The 18,842-nt window shown below is 44.8% G+C and overlaps 1 protein-coding gene across 4 annotated transcripts in view; it reads right to left on the bottom strand.

Moving 5' to 3' along the window:
- Nucleotides 1–18,842, bottom strand: part of Myh11 (myosin heavy chain 11) — a 91,443-nt gene that overhangs the window by 70,594 nt on the left and 2,007 nt on the right. For all 4 annotated transcript variants that reach the window (XM_048433271.3, XM_048433270.3, XM_048433273.3 and 1 more), the window contains exon 2: nt 4,499–4,859. In XM_048433271.3, the coding sequence (XP_048289228.1) occupies nt 4,499–4,843 (345 nt within the window). In that variant the 5' untranslated portion in view covers nt 4,844–4,859. The remainder of the gene's footprint in view (nt 1–4,498; nt 4,860–18,842) is intronic.

Below are 18,842 nucleotides of genomic sequence, written 5' to 3' on the forward strand. Positions count from 1 at the left end.
CCCTAGAGACCTTGAGCTGCACACAGTAGGTGTTCAGTGGACCTTCTGTGCCATGACTGTTCCTTCCGATCCCCGACATACCCAGGTTCTCAAAGAGTAGTGTCAGTAATTAATCATCTTAATGAAAATCATCAGCCAGCCTCTACCTGTTCCAGGCCTCAATCCTGGCCCCCAGAATGATGTCATTTATGTATGGGACACTACCACCGTCTCCTTCCCCAGTCTAAACCCCAGGCATAAGTGACATCATTCTGACCGCTCCTAGGTATGGTTGAGGTAGTTTATTGTAGGTACAAGGAAGAAGACAGGCAGAGGAATCTGGAAGGGTCCAGACTGAACTGGGCTATGAGAGGGTAGTGGGGAGCAAGAGAGAGGAACAGGGAGCCAAGAAGCCAGGAGACCTTGAGGCAAAAAGGACGAGGAGCCAAAATGTCTAGGTCATTTGGAAAGAACAGGCGGGGGAAGGGCAGCAAAGCTCAGGTGCTAGAGAGTTTAGGGTGGGGAGGCATGCCAGCCGGGATGACCCTTTAACAGGAGATGCTGGGAGAGCCTAGGGGCAGTGGCTGCCTTGATATGTTAAATACACACCTTGTTAGCCAGTTGTCCTGAGTTTGGGACCTAACAATTTCCTGCTTGCCTTGCCTTTGGAGCCCAACTACACAGTAAGCACTTAATCCACACTTGAGGCAAATGTGAGTCTGCTCAGCTGGCAAATCCTCTGGCACAAACTAGGGTCTCATGTCCAGGACAGTCCCTCTCCTGATGCTTGCTTGAGTTCAGAGGTCCCAACACAACCTCCCTTCCCGTGTCCCAGTCAGGCATCTTAAAGCTCAATGCCACCAGCAGGTCCCAGCTGGAGTAGGATCTCCTTTTTGTGACCGTATTAGGAAGCAGGCCTGGCTGCTCCTCATGCTTTATATGGTCAGCCACAGAGCACGGAGCGAAGCTGCTCCCAAGGCTTTGGCCTCAGGGAAAGAGGATTGGGAGTCATGGGGAAGAAGCTGAGGGAAAGACATATGCCAGGGGGAAATCTCAGTTTTGCCTCATAGCCCACTAGATGTGTGCATGGCCTAATCATGAACCTCCTCATCCCTCCAGAGACTAATTGGAACCCTGCATTTTCTTCAAGGCTCTCTGTGGTATCGGCACTTTTTGAACAGCTATGCTGAAGACTGACACTTCACCGAGAAGGTACTTGTACTGTGGCTGGAGCCAAGGAGAGCTGGGCAGTCTGTTGTAGGGGTGTCATCCTGCGGGATCAGTTCACTGCCACAACAGGAGATCCTGCTCTGCTGTGAAGAGTACACAGTCAGATACAAGGATATGCAGAATGTGGCCCGCACTGCCACTTTGAGGGAACAGAGTGTGTTCTGCATTTATCTAAAATGTATAAAATAGTGTCCAGGACTACCTGCCCAGCTTCAACATACACATTTTCAATAAAGTTTTGAGTGGATAGCCTTGTATCATCTTTAAAGCCATAAGGTTGTAAGAATTAATTCATGAGGCTCCCCAAGAGGTGACCTGCAGTTGTTATTTTTCCTTCTATGCTCTGGGGCACTATGGAGTGACTTCTTACAGCATTCCTACTCAGGAAAGTCCCTGGCACGTGATAGGCCTACAGTTGAGCTCCCTTCTCTCCTGTAGCACTCTCCTGCATACCCACCAGCGCCATGCCTGGAACAGAGCTGACTATGTCCTCTTTGAGAAATAACAGAGAGGTCTCGGCCAATGACAATGTACAGAAGAGCCAGGGTGCCTGAGATAGACCAGTAGGCTATCTACTGGTAGATATCTGCAGTAGACTATGCAGCAGGTAGACCAGTAGGCTATCTACTGGTAGATATCTGCAGTAGACTATGCAGCAGGTAGACCAGTAGGCTATCTACAGGTAGATATCTGCAGTAGACTATGCAGCAGGTAGACCAGTAGGCTATCTACTGGTAGATATCTGCAGTAGACTATGCAGCAGGCAGGCTCTACACCCTGCAGCAGTCGTGCAAGGAACCCATCTCAGAAGAGGCAGGCCGGCCCTCAGAACCTTCTAGATGCCTTCTGAAAGGCCCATTGTTTAGGATGAATCCAGTAGAAGGACTGTACCATTAAGGAAAAACCAGAGAGCCTCCTGAGCACACCGAGCCAGCAGGAGTCCTCCTGGCTCTCAGATCCATTCTGTTTTTATTTTATCCTGGGCAGAAGTTTCTATGAAGTGGTTCATTTGAGCAGAATGATACTCGACAGCAGTTCGTTCTTCGGTCAAGAGGACTGAATCTAATCCCCCAGAGAAGCATGACAGGGTTCTGAAGCATCCAGTTAGTTTTAATCTGTTTCTAAGGAGCTCTCTCAGGAATTTCCCAAGGCCCCTTGCCTCTCGATTTCCACCATGTCAGAAAATTGTGAGGTGAAGGGAGCATGCAGGCCCATCTCTGTCCCCACATAGTGGTGACACATCTTGAGGGGAATCTGGAGTCCTAGAGCCCAGTGTTCTATTCAGCAAGTACTCCTAATTTTCCTAATTTGGAAAAAAAATGTAGGGTATTTTACAATCCACAGGGAGCTTTTTGTCATTTCCAAGAGGCAAACAGTAGTAGGTATGTCTAAGTTGCAGTCCACGGGCCTTGTGAGTCCCAGAATAGATATGAACTTGGCCTAACATATCTGTAGGTGACAACATTTTGCCACATTGTGAAAGGTTGGATGCCTTGAAGGGGTGAAATGAGATGGTGAGATCATGGGAGTATCCTTTTTCAGAGGATGTGAAAAGGACCCAACAAATGACCAGTAACAGCCAGTTACAGCAGACACAAAAGCAAGAACAAGACTGCTGGCATCTGTCAGTAAGTATCCATGATCTCTTTCTAGAAAGTCTCAGTACAGACTTTCACGATCCCTCACAGTTCAGAGAAGAAAAGAACATTTGGAGAAACAGGGAATTCCAAAGGATTCGCCAGCACCTTCAGAGATGAAGGTGAACAAAAGCGTCTTTGCCTGCCAGGCAGTAACTATGAGAACATCTGTGTCTTTTGTGTTCGGAGGAGCTGGTCCAGTCCACAAGGAACCTGGGTCCTCTGGGTACCACCCCCATTAGGTAGTTAAGGCTGAGCAACAGAACATGATAGTGAGAATATTTTATGCCATCTGGTAGAACAGCTGTAAAACTCATGACATGTGGCCAAGATATAGCAGAAAAATAATCTCATAAATATTCATGTTTAAAATGAATCCCATCACTTGGGAGGCAGAGGTAGGTGGATCTCTGAGTTTAAGGCCAGCCTAGTCTACCAAGCAAGTTTCAGGACAGCCTGGGATAGAAAAAAAAAAAACCTGTCTCAAAAAAAATCAATGAGCCAATAAATAAATAAACTCACATTTCAATATAGTTAAGAGGTAAGTACCTAGAGGCAGCCATGTTGGAGAGCGTGACTACAAGTGGACGCTTAGAGTCCTAAGTCCCATGTGACACGGAGGCCTCCATAAAACCTGTTTAGATCCTTATGTGCCCTACCTAGTTCTCAGGGCAGGGAGGCACCAGTCTTTCTAAGGAGTTTTTCCTAATTCCAAGATGGAGAAAGGATCAGGAATGACACCCCCAACACCCGTGGTGTGCTGCCATATGCCTTAGCACTCTGAGTGTGTGATCACGTGGACTCTTGGGGAAGGTGATAGTTCCCATGTTAAAGACAAGAAAACTGAGGCTTCCAGAATACAACAGTCTGTTATTTACCTTGAACCAAGAGATGTGAACAGGTCTGAGTGACCCCACTTTGTAGTGTGAACTCCGTTTGTAGTCAAATATGTAGAATTTTGACCTATATCCTAAGTACAACTTTTGTGTTTATGTGGTACACATGTGTATAAATGCCTGTGCATGAACATGCATGTTCATGCAGAGGTTAATGATGTACATGCTTGTGTATGAACATGCATGTTCATACAAAGGTTAATGATGGGTGGCTTCCTTACTTCTTCTGTGCCTTTTTTTTTTTTGAGATTTATTTATTTGGTATGCACACACCAGAAGAGGGCACCAGATCTCATCATAGATGGTTGTGAGCCACCATGTGGTTGCTGGGAATTGAATTCAGGTCCTCTGGAAGAGCAGCAGCCAGTATTCTTAATCTCTGAGCCATCTCTCCAGCCCTTCTGCCTTATTTTTCCACTAAATGACCTTATCGATTCAGCTAGCCTGACTGCCTGGCAACCCTAGCGTCTGTACCTCCCAGCACTGGGGTTACAGACAAGTGCTGTCAAGCCCAACTTCATGGGTGCTGGGGATCCAAACTCAAATCCTCATACACACATAACAAACACTTTTTTTTTTTTGGAGACAGGGCCTCACCATATAGCTCAGGCTGGCCTTGAACTCCCAATCTTCCACATCAACCTCCCAGATGCTATGATTACAGATGTACACTACATCCAGCTCTCACAAACACATTTCTAATTCCTTTTCTTCCACAAAGAAGCTGAAAGGAGTTCATAACCCCAAGATACTCACGTAGATTAGGCCCGAGAAGTATCGCTCCCTCAAGTTGTGCAGCACAGAGGCCTCATTGAGGCACGTCAGTTCTGCCATGTCTTCTACCTTGGAGAATTTAGGTGGATTCATTTTTTGAATGTCATCTTTGCCCACTGTGATCTTCTTTCCATTTTCCACCAGCTCCACAATCACCTCATCACCCTTCTCCTCCTTGACGCTGGCTGCCTCAAAGCCCTGCTTCTCTGAAGGGACCCATACCAGCTTCTTGGCCACCCAGTCGGCCTGGGCCATTGGGCTGTTAATGAAGTTTTTGTCCACAAAGAGGAACTTCTCATCATCGCTGAGTTGTCCTTTCTGTGCCATAGTGCCTGGCGGTCCCCTGTAGAGTGGAGAGATGGGGTCAGAGTAAAGCCTAGAGACAAGGAGGCCCTCACCTCACCCATCTAGGGATGAAGGGTGTGGAAATACCTCACAAAATATTAAGAATCCTCCCTGTAGTATTGGTTATATTATTAAAGAGGGTGATAAGCCCAAGACCCTTCAGTGAAGGAATGACCTGAAAATCTCACAATGAAACCCAGACAGTTCAAATGTCCACCTGTGTGGGACTAGATATGTAAACCAGGACATTTTTTCACAGTGAACTACTTCATGGTGCTTAAGAAGTTTGTATGACCACTTCCTAAATATGATCCCAGTAGTACAGACACTGAAAGAAGCAATTAATAAATGGGACCTCCTGAAACTGAAAAGCTTCTGTAAAGCAAAGGATACGGTCAATAGCACAAAACGACAGCCTACAGAATGGGAAAAGATCTTCACCAACCCCACATCAGACAGAGGTCTGATCTCCAAAATATGCAAAGGACTCAAGAAATTGGACATCAAAAGAACAAATAATCCAATAAGAAAATGGAGTACAGACCTAAACAGAGAACTCTCAACAGAGGAATCTAAAATGGCTGAAAGACACTTAAGGAAATGCTCAACATCCTTAGCCATTAGAGAAATGCAAATCAAAACAACTCTGAGATTCCATCTTACACTGGTAAGAATGGCCAAGATCAAAAACACTGATCATAACTTATGCTAGAGAGGTCATAGGGTAAAGGTAACACTCCTCTATTGCTGTTGGGAGTGCAAACTGGTACAGCCCCTTTGGATATCAGTGTGACAATTTCTCAGAAAAGTAGGAAACAACCTTTCTCAAGACCCAGTAATACCACTTTTGGGTATATACTCAAATGATGTTCAATTGTACCACAAGGACATGTGCTCAACTATGTTCATAGCAGCTTTGTTTGTCATAGCCAGAACCTGGAAACAACCTCAATGTCCCTCAACCAAAGAATGAATAAGGAAAATGTGCTACATTTACACAATGGAGTACTGCACAGCAGAAAAAATAATGACATCTTGAAATTTGCAGGCAAATAAATGGCTCTAGAAAACATCATATTGAGTGAGGTAACCCAGATCCAGAAAGACAAGTATCACATGTACTCACTCATAAGTGGCTTTTAGACATAAAGCAAAGAAAACCAGTCCACAAATCACAATCCCAGAGAACCTAGACAACAATGAGGACCTAAGAGAGATATACATAGATCTAATCTACATGGGAAGTAGAAAAGACAAGATCTCCTGAGTAAATTGGGAGCATGGGGACCATGGGAAAGGGTAGAAGGGGAGGGGAGAGGAATGGAGAGGAGCAGAGAAAAATGTAGAGCTCAATAAAATCAATAAGAAAAAAATTAAAAAAGAAAAGAAGAAGTTTGTCTGAAAGTGCTGGCATGGAAAGATATGTAAACTTTCTTTTTGTTTGGTTTTGCTTTTTTGAGGCAGGGTTTGTGTAGCCTTGGCTGTCCTGGAACTGACTCTATACACCAGGCTGGCTTCGAACACAGAGATCCACCTGCTTCTGTCTCACAAGTGCTGGGATAAAAGATGTGCACCACTACCACCTTGCTAGAAGGTAACTAAATCTTAACTGCCTGCTACAAAATAAAAGGCAGGTCCTCTGATAATTATACACAGAACTACCATATGATCCAGGAATTTCATTTGTAAGATAAATGAATGTATCAATGCATTTAAGAATGTGGTCCTAAATGCTCCTAGCAGGTTTATAATAGCCCCATAGTAGGAATACCACAATGCCTAAGAACGGATGGAAGAATAAATAAAATGTGGAATAGGCCATAAAAAGGAACAGAATGTTGCACCTGCTACAGTGTGGCTGAATTTGAAGACAACACTAAAAGAAAGAACACATTTATCAGAAATGTCCAGAATAGGCAAATCCATGAAAACAATGTAAACTAGCAACTGCCAGGAGCTGGGGAAGAATCACAAGGTATCAGTTACCAGGTGCATAGCTCTTTGTGGGGTGATGAGAATGTCCTTGAACTTACAGCAGTGGATGCCCAAGTCTTAGAATATAATAAAAACAATTGGATTGAAAAACTTCGATGGAAAGGTGCTAAGAGTGCAGCTTGGTGGTGAGAGGCGTGCTTAGCTTCACAGCATCAAAAACAACAGACGAGGAAATTAGATAGCATGTGAATGGTATTTGAATGAAGCTCTGTTGTAGGAATGGATGCTGGGGATTGACTATCAAGAGAACTTTTTAATATAATTTTTTAAATATTTATTTCATGTTCATTGGCATGAATGTGTCAGATCCTCTGGAACTGGAGTTACAGGCAGTTATCAGCTGCCATGTGGGTGCTGGAAATTGAGGCTTGGTCTTCTGGAAGAACAGTCTGTGCTCTTAACCACTGAGTCGTCTCTCCAGCCTCCTCAAGAGAACATTTTTAAAACTAAAAGGGAATTGCAGAACAGTATAATAGCCCATTTTCCTGTTTAAAATCATCTGAAACCTAGACTAGGGTGTAGTCCAATTATGGATTGTAATGTAAAACATAACACATGTATGTGTTTATGTGTGAATATTTATGCATTCATGGGTGCACTGTATGCATGTGTTCATGCATTGCCAGGTGCATGTATGCAGGTATACGTATGTTTATGCAATGTGCATATATTAATGTGTCCACTTATGTATATGTACATGTGTATTTTAATGTATGTACAAGTGTTAGTGTGTGCATATGTTCATTCATGAATGTGTGCATTTGTGCTCATGTGAGGAGTTCACATGTGTATATGCATATATGGAGGCCAGAGTTGGATCTCAGGTGTCCAATTACTCTCCTGCTGTAGGAATTTTTGAGACAGGGTCTCACTGAGCTTGGAGCTCACCCATAGACAGGCTGGCATGCAAGACCCTGACATCCTCCCGCCTTCGTCTGCCCAAGCCTGGACTCTAGGAATCTGAACTCAGATCTTCATTCTTTGCAACTGAGCTATTTCCTCAGGCTCTTCATTTTAAGAAGCATTTGACAGCTTGAAAGCTGTTGGACTACTGAGTGATGGATCAGGGTTACACCACCTAATCCCACAAACTAATCAGCCCAACACTCAGAGAGAAAAAAGTAGAAAAAAGCAGCAACTTTCAGAAGTAGTCAAGTACAATGGCTCACACCTGCAGTCTCAACATTCGGGATACTGAGGCAAGATAAGATGACTTCTGTGAGTTCTAAGCCAATTTGGGTCACAGAGTCAAGAAACTGCATTAAAAATCAGAAAACAAGCTGGGCAGTGGTGGTGCACGCCTTTGATCCCAACACTCGGGAGGCAGAGACAGGTGGGTCTCTGTGAGTTCGAGGCCAGTCTGGTCTACAGCGTTAGGTCGCTAGTTCCAGGACAGGCTCCAAACCATGTCTCAAAAAACAAAAACAAAAACAAAAACAAAACCCAGAAAACAAAAATGAGTCTCCAGATGGGATTTAAAAGCAAGTACTACTTACTACTGTTAAGAAAAAAATACAGCAGGGAGTAGGACCAGCAAGAGGTCCTCAGTGCCAAGCCTGACAGCCTAAGTTCTAGCCCAGAGCAGGAGTGAACTGACTTCTACAAGACATCCCCTGATCCCCTGATCTCTCTCTCTCTCTCTCTCTCTCTCCTCTCTCTCTCTCTCCTCTCTCTCTCTCTCTCTCTCTCTCCCACTCTCTCCCACTCTCTCTGACACACACATACACACCTGCATGTACACCAATGAAGCTCTGCTGCAGGGATGTACCTTGTGTGCACCCTATACCTGCATAGCAAATCAAAGATCAAAGTTTGTTTTGCTTGTTTTAAAATGTTTGCCTTTGAGAAAGCAACTGTATAAAAATTCAAGGCCATTCTTTGCTACCCAGCAACTTTGAGGCAACTTGGGCTAAATAAGACCTTGTTCCAAACAACAAAACAAACGAACAAAACCTAAATGAAAAGTTTTGTAAAACTGAATGCAGTTGCTACCAAAAATAGAATGTTATTTAAAAATAACTCCCACTTTGAGAAAACTTCTTGATTTTATGTATTTTGTGTGCATGTATGTTGGTGTACTTATGTACCTTCCTGAAAAGGCCAGAAGAGGGAGTTGGCTCCCCTAAACTGAGTGAAGTTACAGATGGTTGTGAGCTACCATGTGGGTGCTAGGAAACAACCTTAGGTCATTTGGAAGATCATTCAGTGCTCTTAAGCACTAAGCCGTCTCTCCAGCCCCAACCTCAAAAACTTTAAGAAACAAATTGGGAAAACTGAAGATTGGTTTGCTGATGAGACCCTGTGTAGCTTGGGATTCAAACTCATAATCACTGTGCCTTATCTCCTGAGTGCCTGAGTGCCAGGATTATAAGCACACATCATCACTTTTTACCTTAGATAATTTATTAAATTCTATGGTGAGAAGCCAGACATGGCAACTTCTAGTATCTAGGAGGTGGGGGAAAGAAGAATAGGAGTTCAAAGTCATCCTCAGCTACTTGGGAAGTTCAAAGCCATCCTTAGCTACATGAGATCTTTTTGCTGTTGTTTGTTTTGTGGCTTTTTGTTTTGTTTTTTTTTTAAATAAAAAAGTAATAAAACATTTAAGGGAGGATGGTATTGAGAAATGGGTCATGGAGTAAAAGTGGTTGCCACAAAACCTGATGACCTGAGTTCAATCCTCAGGGTCCACATGGTGGCTCACAACCATCTGTACTGAGGTCTGGTGCCTTCTCCTGGCCTGCAGGCATACACACAGACAGAATATTGTATACAAATATATATACATATATATATATATACACACACAGAACATATTATATATATGCAAACCAACTCATGCAAACTGTCCTGGCTTCTACACATGGACCACGGCATGTGTGAGCCCATACACATATACATCCATGAAATAAATGTTCATTGTTAATTTTAAAAAAGGAAAATAAAACAAAACTTACTTTAAGCACATAGTTCAACAGTGTGACGTGTATTTCACATTTTCTATAATAGATGAGGACCCTTTTTAAAGGGCCTCCAGTCAATCAGTAGTGTACTGGAGTAGGGTGTCATTCTTCATCAACAGCAGCAAGCTCTTTTTAAATTGCAACTCAGTTAAAAAAAAATCACAAAACATTCAACAGAAAAATGAAAAGACATGGAGATATCATCTAAACCAGGGCTCAGAAGCACAAATAATATTAACTGCAAAGATTGAGTCTCTGGCCAAAAAAGGAGAGAGGGCAGCTGGCTGCTCCCTAAGGCTTTATTGCCCTTGCCAGTGTGAAGCACAAGATTGCTTTGGTCCAAGCCAGGGATGCTGAAATTCTGATTTCCAGACAGGGTGCTTTGGAACCCCGATGTCCAGGAATATTTGGTGTTGGAGAAGGGGCGAGAACAGAATCAAGGATGCTTTTCAAACCCAGCAGTAACGACGAAGCCAGCAGGCAGCACAGCTGACAACAGCACGCAGACCTGAGTTTGAATCCCCCTAACTGACATAAAAAGCAAAGCTTGCCGTGTGGGATTGTGACCCCAGTACCTGAGGGGGTGGGAGACATGCAAATCCAGAGAGCTTGATGACAGAAACAGGGAGCTTCCAGTTCAGTTCAGAGCCTCTTTCAGGGCTGAAGTGTACATACTCACACACCCACCTGCATGCATCCCCCACATGTACATGTGCACGCGAGCGAGCGCGCGCGCACACACACACACACACACACACAGAGCAGGTATGTGCCACAAATTCATTGCCCTTCACTAAAAGATGCAGAGCCTAGAGAGGACATCCCAGCTCGCGGCAGAGCCTAGAGAGGACATCCCAGCTCGCGGCAGATTTTATAATCAGAAAACTTGTGGGGAAAGAGGGGCTCCCAGATCAACACTGGGCAGGTACTTGCCTTGGAAAGAGTTCACTAAGCCCCCAGTGATACCAGTGATATCTGCTAAACAATATGGAGTGATAGTTACTCTCTCATTTAATCCCATAAGTAAGTAAATAAGTAAGTAAATAAATAACAGAACCCTAGGATATGGCTAGGGTATAGCCTAGAGATGGAGTGCGTGCCTGGTATGCTCCAGGCCCTCGGTTCCCATCACCAGCATCTAAAACACAATGCAAAAAACACATTTAAGGTGAGAGAGGACAATTTAGAGGCAGAACACTTTCCTAATATGCCCTAGGCTCTAGGTTTTATCCCCAGCATCAGAAACACTTGTTTAAAAATGAGGAAACTGAGGCATACAGAGGCAAAGTTGATTGTCTGTCCTTTTAGTTGGTTGTTGTGGCCTCTGAAGAAAAAGCTTTTGTTTGTGTGTGTGTGTGTGTGTGTGTGTGTGTGTGTGTGTGTTTAGAAACTTGAGAAGGTAGGCAGAGAACCTGAAAGCAGAAAGAATTCCAAACATGCAGACAACATATCCTGCCTCTGTTTTTAGAAGTTCAGGGCAATTCAATTTATTGTCAGAAGGACTTGCCAGCCAGGCACAGAGGCACACATCTGTACATCTGTAGTTCCATGATGGAGGAGGTAGATTGGAGGGAAGCCTGGGCTACAAAGAGAGACTGCCTCAAAACAAACAAACAAACAAACAGACAGACAGACCAACAGACTGGGATGTGGTACAGTGAAGGATGGGATGTGGTACAGTGATGAAGGATGGGATGTGGTACAGTGAAGGATGGGATGTGGTACAGTGATGAAGGATGGGATGTGGTACAGTGATGAAGGATGGGATGTGGCACAGTGATGAAGGATGGGATGTGGCACAGTGATGAAGGATGGGATGTGGTACAGTGAAGGATGGGATGTGCCACAGTGATGAAGGATGGGATGTGGCACAGTGATGAAGGATGGGATGTGATACAGTGATGAAGGATGGGATGTGGTACAGTGATGAAGGATGGGATGTGGCACAGTGATGAAGGATGGGATGTGGCACAGTGATGAAGGATGGGATGTGATACAGTGATGAAGGATGGGATGTGGTACAGTGAAGGGTGGGATGTGGTACAGTGAAGGATGGGATGTGGCACAGTGATGAAGGATGGGATGTGGTACAGTGATGAAGGATGGGATGTGGTACAGTGATGAAGGATGGGATGTGGTACAGTGAAGGATGGGATGTGGTACAGTGATGAAGGATGGGATGTGGTACAGTGATGAAGGATGGGATGTGGCACAGTGATGAAGGATGGGATGTGGTACAGTGATGAAGGATGGGATGCAGTACAGTGATGAAGGATGGGATGTGGTACAGTGAAGGATGGGATGTGATACAGTGATGAAGGATGGGATGTGGTACAGTGAAGGGTGGGATGTGGTACAGTGAAGGATGGGGTGTGGTACAGTGATGAAGGATGGGGTGTGTTACAGTGATGAAGGATGGGATGTGGCACAGTGATGAAGGATGGGATGTGGCACAGTGATGAAGGATGGGATGTGATACAGTGATGAAGGATGGGATGTGGTACAGTGATGAAGGATGGGATGTGGTACAGTGATGAAGGATGGGGTTTGTTACAGTGATGAAGGATGGGGTGTGGTACAGTGATGAAGGATGGGATGTGGTACAGTGAAGGATGGGATGTGGTACAGTGAAGGATGGGATGTGGTACAGTGAAGGATGGGATGTGGTACAGTGATGAAGGATGGGATGTGGTACAGTGATGAAGGATGGGATGTGGTATAGTGAAGGATGGGATGTGGTACAGTGAAGGATGGGATGTGGTACAGTGAAGGATGGGATGTGGCACAGTGATGAAGGATGGGATGTGGTACAGTGATGAAGGATGGGATGTGGTACAGTGAAGGATGGTATTGGTACAGTGATGAAGGATGGGATGTGGCACAGTGAAGGATGGGATGTGGTACAGTGAAGGATGGGATTGGTACAGTGATGAAGGATGGGATGTGGCACAGTGATGAAGGATGGAATGTGGCACAGTGAAGGATGGGATGTGGTACAGTGAAGGATGGGATTGGTACAGTGATGAAGGATGGGATGTGGCACAGTGAAGGATGGGATGTGGTACAGTGAAGGATGGGATGTGGTACAGTGAAGGATGGGATGTGGCACAGGGAAGGATGGGATGTGGCACAGTGAAGGATGGGATGTGGTACAGTGATGAAGGATGGGATGTGGCACAGTGATGAAGGATGGGATGTGGCACATGATGAAGGATGGGATGTGGTACAGTGAAGGATGGGATGTGGTACAGTGAAGGATGGGATGTGGTACAGTGATGAAGGATGGGATGTGGCACAGTGAAGGATGGGATGTGGTACAGTGAAGGATGGGATGTGGTACAGTGAAGGATGGGATGTGGCACAGTGAAGGATGGGATGTGGCACAGTGATGAAGGATGGGATGTGGCACAGTGATGAAGGATGGGATGTGGCACATGATGAAGGATGGGATGTGGTACAGTGAAGGATGGGATGTGGTACAGTGAAGGATGGGATTGGTACAGTGATGAAGGATGGGATGTGGCACAGTGAAGGATGGGATGTGGTACAGTGAAGGATGGGATGTGGTACAGTGAAGGATGGGATGTGGCACAGTGAAGGATGGGATGTGGCACAGGGAAGGATGGGATGTGGTACAGTGATGAAGGATGGGATGTGGCACAGTGATGAAGGATGGGATGTGGCACAGTGATGAAGGATGGAATGTGGCACAGTGAAGGATGGGATGTGGTACAGTGAAGGATGGGATTGGTACAGTGATGAAGGATGGGATGTGGTACAGTGAAGGATGGGATGTGGTACAGTGAAGGATGGGATGTGGTACAGTGAAGGATGGGATGTGGTACAGTGAAGGATGAGATATGGTACAGTGATGAAGGATGGGATGTGGTACAGTGATGAAGGATGGGATGTGGCACAGTGATGAAGGATGGGATGTGGTACAGTGATGAAGGATGGGATGTGGCAGTGATCGAACACTTGCTTAGCATACTCAAGGCCCTAGCTCAAATTCCAGTACCAAGATGACAGTTGGGACCAGGGAGCACAATGGCAGCAGAGACCCCACAAGAGGGACTGAAGTGACATTTGACCTGTCCCTGCTCTGACTACTGATTTAGAGTAAGTTTTCTCAGCCTCTATGCTATTGTCCTTGGCACTGACTGGTTCTTTGGCCCTATATAGAGAGTTCAGCAGGGCCCACTCTATGCTGGTATCTACCCTCTCCCAGATATGACATCAAAAGGAGGTTCAGACATTGTCAGATATCAGTCCTAGAGGAGAAACTGTCCCCAGATTGAAACAAAAACCTTTTTATAGAGACAAGATCGCACGTAGCCCAGGCTTGTCTCATCATTATGTAGCTGAGAAGAACTTTAAAGGTTTCCTGAGTATAGGCATTACAGGTGTGTGCTATCACACTCAGGTTCTGGGGTGCTGGGGAATCAAAATTGGGGGTTTGTGCATGTTAGGCAAGCACTCTACCAACTAAGCTATATTCCCGGTCTTACAATTATTCTTTTTAGTTGGTGGATGCTTGAGGTGCTGGAGATCAAACTCAGAACTTGCACATGCTCAGTAAGTGCTCTACCATTGAGCTTCATCCACTCTGGCCTAGACTGGTCTCAAAGTAACAATCCCCCTGCTTCAGCCTCCCAAGTGCTGGGAGTATAGGTGTAACCACTTTGCCTGCCCCATCCCACATATTGCCTGGATTTTAAACACCACAGAGATAATAAATAAGTTCTTAGAGCCTGAACATCAGCTCCAGTAAGCCAGTCAGTAGTGTCAGTTCTAGTTCAAAACCACATTTGGGTACAGAAAATCCCTCAACGAGCAAGAGAGGGAAGAGCATCCTCTGCACATCCGTTCTTCAAACCTGTGCTGTCCCAGGAGGCCTTTGGGGCTGCAGTCTGTTGTTGTTAATCATCACCATTTAGCCCTTTTCTTGAGATAGGGTCTCATGTAGCCCAGGCTAACCTCAAACTCATGTAATCAAAGATGGCCTTCAACTCTTGATCCTCCCACTGAATGGTGGGGGGTCACAGGTGTTTCCATGTCTGGTTCATGTGGTTCTGAGGATGGAATGCAGAGCTTTGGACATGCTAGGTAAGCAAACTATCTACTTCTACATCTCCCACCCAGCAGATCAGGAGTATTCCACATCCATCTCTTTGGATATCTTATGAAGGTTCTGTGAAGTGGACATCACTTATATCCCCATTTTTCTGTTACCACAACCAAGGTCATAAAAGGTTAAAAAGAAAAAGGATTGACCCCAGATCTAGCCATCCTTCTTCCTCTCTCCCTGGTCCCAGTGCCACCCAGTTCCCCACCACTCCCAGCCCCCCCAGGGAAAAAGAGAATAAGAACGTGTCCCTTAACAGAGTCTTGACCCTTCCAACTCCTGGAAATCCAAATTGCTTTTCAACCTGCTTCAGAAAGAAGCTCTTTCCAATAGCTAAGGGGAAATGAACCTATCTCTTCCTCCAGAGAGCTTAGTGACTGAGGGAAGGAAGGGGAAGAAAAGTCTGGGGAGAGAGCAAAGTGCTTGCTGGGCGGATAGGAAAACTCTAGTTGGAGCTCTAGAAACCATGCTTTAAAAGAGAGGAAAGGCTGTATGTGGTAGCCTGTGGGATGGAGGAGAAAAACAGATCCTGGGGGTTCAGGGACCAGCCAGTTTAGCCTACTTGGCAAGTTCCAGGCTGGTGAGGGCCTCTGTTTCCAAAAGCCAGGTGGATGGTACCTGAGGGACAACAGTCAGTCATTGTGGCTTCTACATGCACACACACACACACACCATGAACATCACTCTCTCCTCTCTTCCTTCCTTCCTCCCTCCCTCCCTTCTTTCCTGTTTCCCCTCAACACACACACACAACTGAGGTCTTTTCTATTCAGGGTCTTTGGGCCCGCAGAGGCCCGCTGTGCTTTGCATCTCACAACTTAAGTAGAAAAATGCTTGAAATAGATGCTGAGACACAGGCCTAGCTGGTCCTGGCAGACATCTGCAGTCCCTTTCCAGGACCATGTAGAGACAGCTGTTGGTTCCCAGTGTGCTGTCTAGTCACTGCTTTGCTGGAAACTCATATGATTATCCAGAAAGAGAGCGTACAAGCCAAGAATATAACCCCAAAGATTCCAAAGCTCACAGCCTTTTTAGGATCAATATTATATAATTGGGAAAGTCGGCACAATTAAAATGTAGAATTAAAAACATCACATACGATCTGATTTGGGCAGTTGTGGCGCATGCCTTTAATCCCAGCACTCAGAAGGCAGAGGCAGGACATCTCTGAGTTTGAGGCCAGCCTGGTCTACAAAGAGTTCCAGGACAGCCAGAGCAGTTACAAGGAGAAACTCTGTCTCAAAATACAAAACAAAACAAAGCAACAACAACAAAATTCCATCGCATACAATGACTGTCCAGTCATCTGCATAAAACAAAGATGAAACATCAAGATTTGTGCTCACAACTGGATGTAGTGGCGCACACCTTCAATCTCAGCACGTGGGAGGCAGAAGCAGGAGGATCTCTGTGAGTTCAAAGACAGCCTGATCTACAGAGAGTTCTAGGAAAGTCAGGAATACATAGAGAGACCTTGTCTAAAAACAAGAACAAAAACCCCAAAACAAAAATAAAAAGATTAGTGCTCAGAGTTGGGTCTCATTTCCAGAATATCTCATTATGTATATGTAAATATCCAAAATCAAAAATAAAAGTCTGGAACATTCTGGTTCTAGGCATTTCTGATAAACAACAGCCAACCCATACATGGACTTATACATGGTGGAATGGAGCCAGTATATTTTAGTAAGAGTGTATACTTGGTAAGATATTCTTCCATATAACAGAATACTATGCAGGAGATAAAAAGCATACAATGATATAAGGATATAGAAAAGATAACGAAGAGTTATAATAAAGTGAAAAATATTTTGTAAAATTCCAGGATTTGAACAAAAAGGGAAATGTGAGTTAGAATAATTTTAGAATAACATGTAAGACTGTTTCTTAGGGGTGTGTGTAGAGAGAGGCAGAATGGAGGGTGGTATAGAGGGTAAAAAGATGCTTATCTGGAGTCAGAGGAATGGCTAGGATGCCCTTTGGTACTCTCAGACACTTCTGAGGTTCTCTATCATTGACTGCATGCTGCTCCAGGGGCGACAGGAAGGTACAGCTATCCTTTGGTCCGTTTCAGAACTTCTTTGGATGCTACAATTCACAGATGTTGAAGTCTCCGCCAAAGAAAGCTGTAGTTTTTGAAAGGTACCTTGAGCAACCTCCCAGGTGTCTTCCAGAGAGATAAAATCATCCTTGTGCTGCGTGACTTAGGGATAGTGACAGGAAAGAAGGCCTGCATGTGTCTAGTACGAATGCTGCTAAAAACAGCCAGTTCACAGTGCCCTGGATTCATCTGTAGGACTCCTAGCACAGAGGGCAAGTTCAAGTGGGCACGAGTGGAACAGGCCAGGTCCCTACCCTCTGTCAGTCATTCTGAGGACGCTGGATCTCCGAAGCTCCAGTAAGCCACAGCGGGGTGACTTCCCTGCTAGAATACTGGGTGGTATCCTCTGTGGTTTGTCAGAGACAGAAATGCCTTCAAATTCTTGCTTGCTCGCAGGCAGTGGTGGCACACACCTTTAATCCCAGCACTTGGAAGGCAGAGGCAGGCAGATCTTTGTGAGTTCGAGGTCAGCCTGGTCTACAAAGCAATTTCCTGTACTGACTCCATAGCTACTGAGAAACCCTTTCCAAAAAAAAAATATACAAAAACAACAACAAAAAAATCTTGCTTGCCTTTCTTTAACTTTGTGCTCCCTGGTCCTTGAGGCCTTATAGGTCAATGTGACTAAATGTCACGGTGACAGAAAGAGTATCAGGAAGCAAAGGGGCCGCTGTGAGAGCTAGGCAGCCTTCTCCTGGGTACAGAAGACCCAAGAAGACTCTAAAGGTATAGAACGATCACAGATGAGCTAGTAGAGGTGGTCAGGAGTATGCTGGTGACAGCACAGATTCCCAGTCACTTCTCAGAGATCAACGAGGAACTGAGTTTGCAAAAAGATTTACACAAAGGGAAATTATAGGTGAGTTTCTGCTTTAAGGACAGACCACACTTAGGACTTTCTGGTTTATTGATACCAGCTGTGTCACACAGAGCACACTCCTAAATATCTCCAGTCATATTGTTATAAATGACCATCTGCTTAAATTTGCAAGAATCAGCCTTGAGTTATACCTTTCAAATGAGGCATCTATCAATGCTCCCAAAAGGGCAACCCTTAGGGTCTAGACTCACAAGAATCTTGATTTGTAGGCTCCCATCTTTTATAGATAGAGCAAGGTTTTCAAAGCCCACATTTATAAAATGAAAAGAAGACCATTAGTATTTGTTCCAATGGGCTACTGTGAAGACTCAAAATTTGTTTTTTTCTCTTTTGTTGCAACCCTGGAGACTGAACCCAGGTCCTTGTGTATGCTAGCAAAGTGATCATCTACTTCTGTGAGGACCAGGCAAGTGTTACAAAGGATTAACATACTGTAACACATACTGGCTATTCTCACCAGTCCCACTTTGCAGATGGGGAAACAATCAGGAAGACCACGAGCAACAAAATTTTTTAGATAAGAACTCCAGGTAACCCAGGATGGCTTTGAGTTCACTACTAGACAAGGACGACCTTGAACTTCTGATCCTCCTGTCTTACCTCCCAGATGCTGGGATCACAATTATGCACCAGTTAGGCTGGATTTTATTCTTTTTTCTTTTTTCTGAGACAGTGTTTCCCAGTGTAGACCAGGATGGCCTGAACCTACTATGTAGCTCAGGCTAGCCTCAAACTCTCTTTAATTCTCTTGCCTCAGCCTCCCAAGTGCTAGTATTACAGACATGAGCCACCATACCGGGCACAATAATGTGCTCTGTACCTTTGATTATTTGGCATGGGACATAGTTTTCTAAAAGTATAATCTATATCCTGTTTCAAAATTACTTTGTGATTCATCAAGTTTCTGCTTAGATGCA

The sequence above is a fragment of the Myodes glareolus genome, chromosome 9 (assembly GCF_982192425.1).
Source record: "Myodes glareolus chromosome 9, mMyoGla1.1, whole genome shotgun sequence".
Taxonomy (NCBI): domain Eukaryota; kingdom Metazoa; phylum Chordata; class Mammalia; order Rodentia; family Cricetidae; genus Myodes; species Myodes glareolus.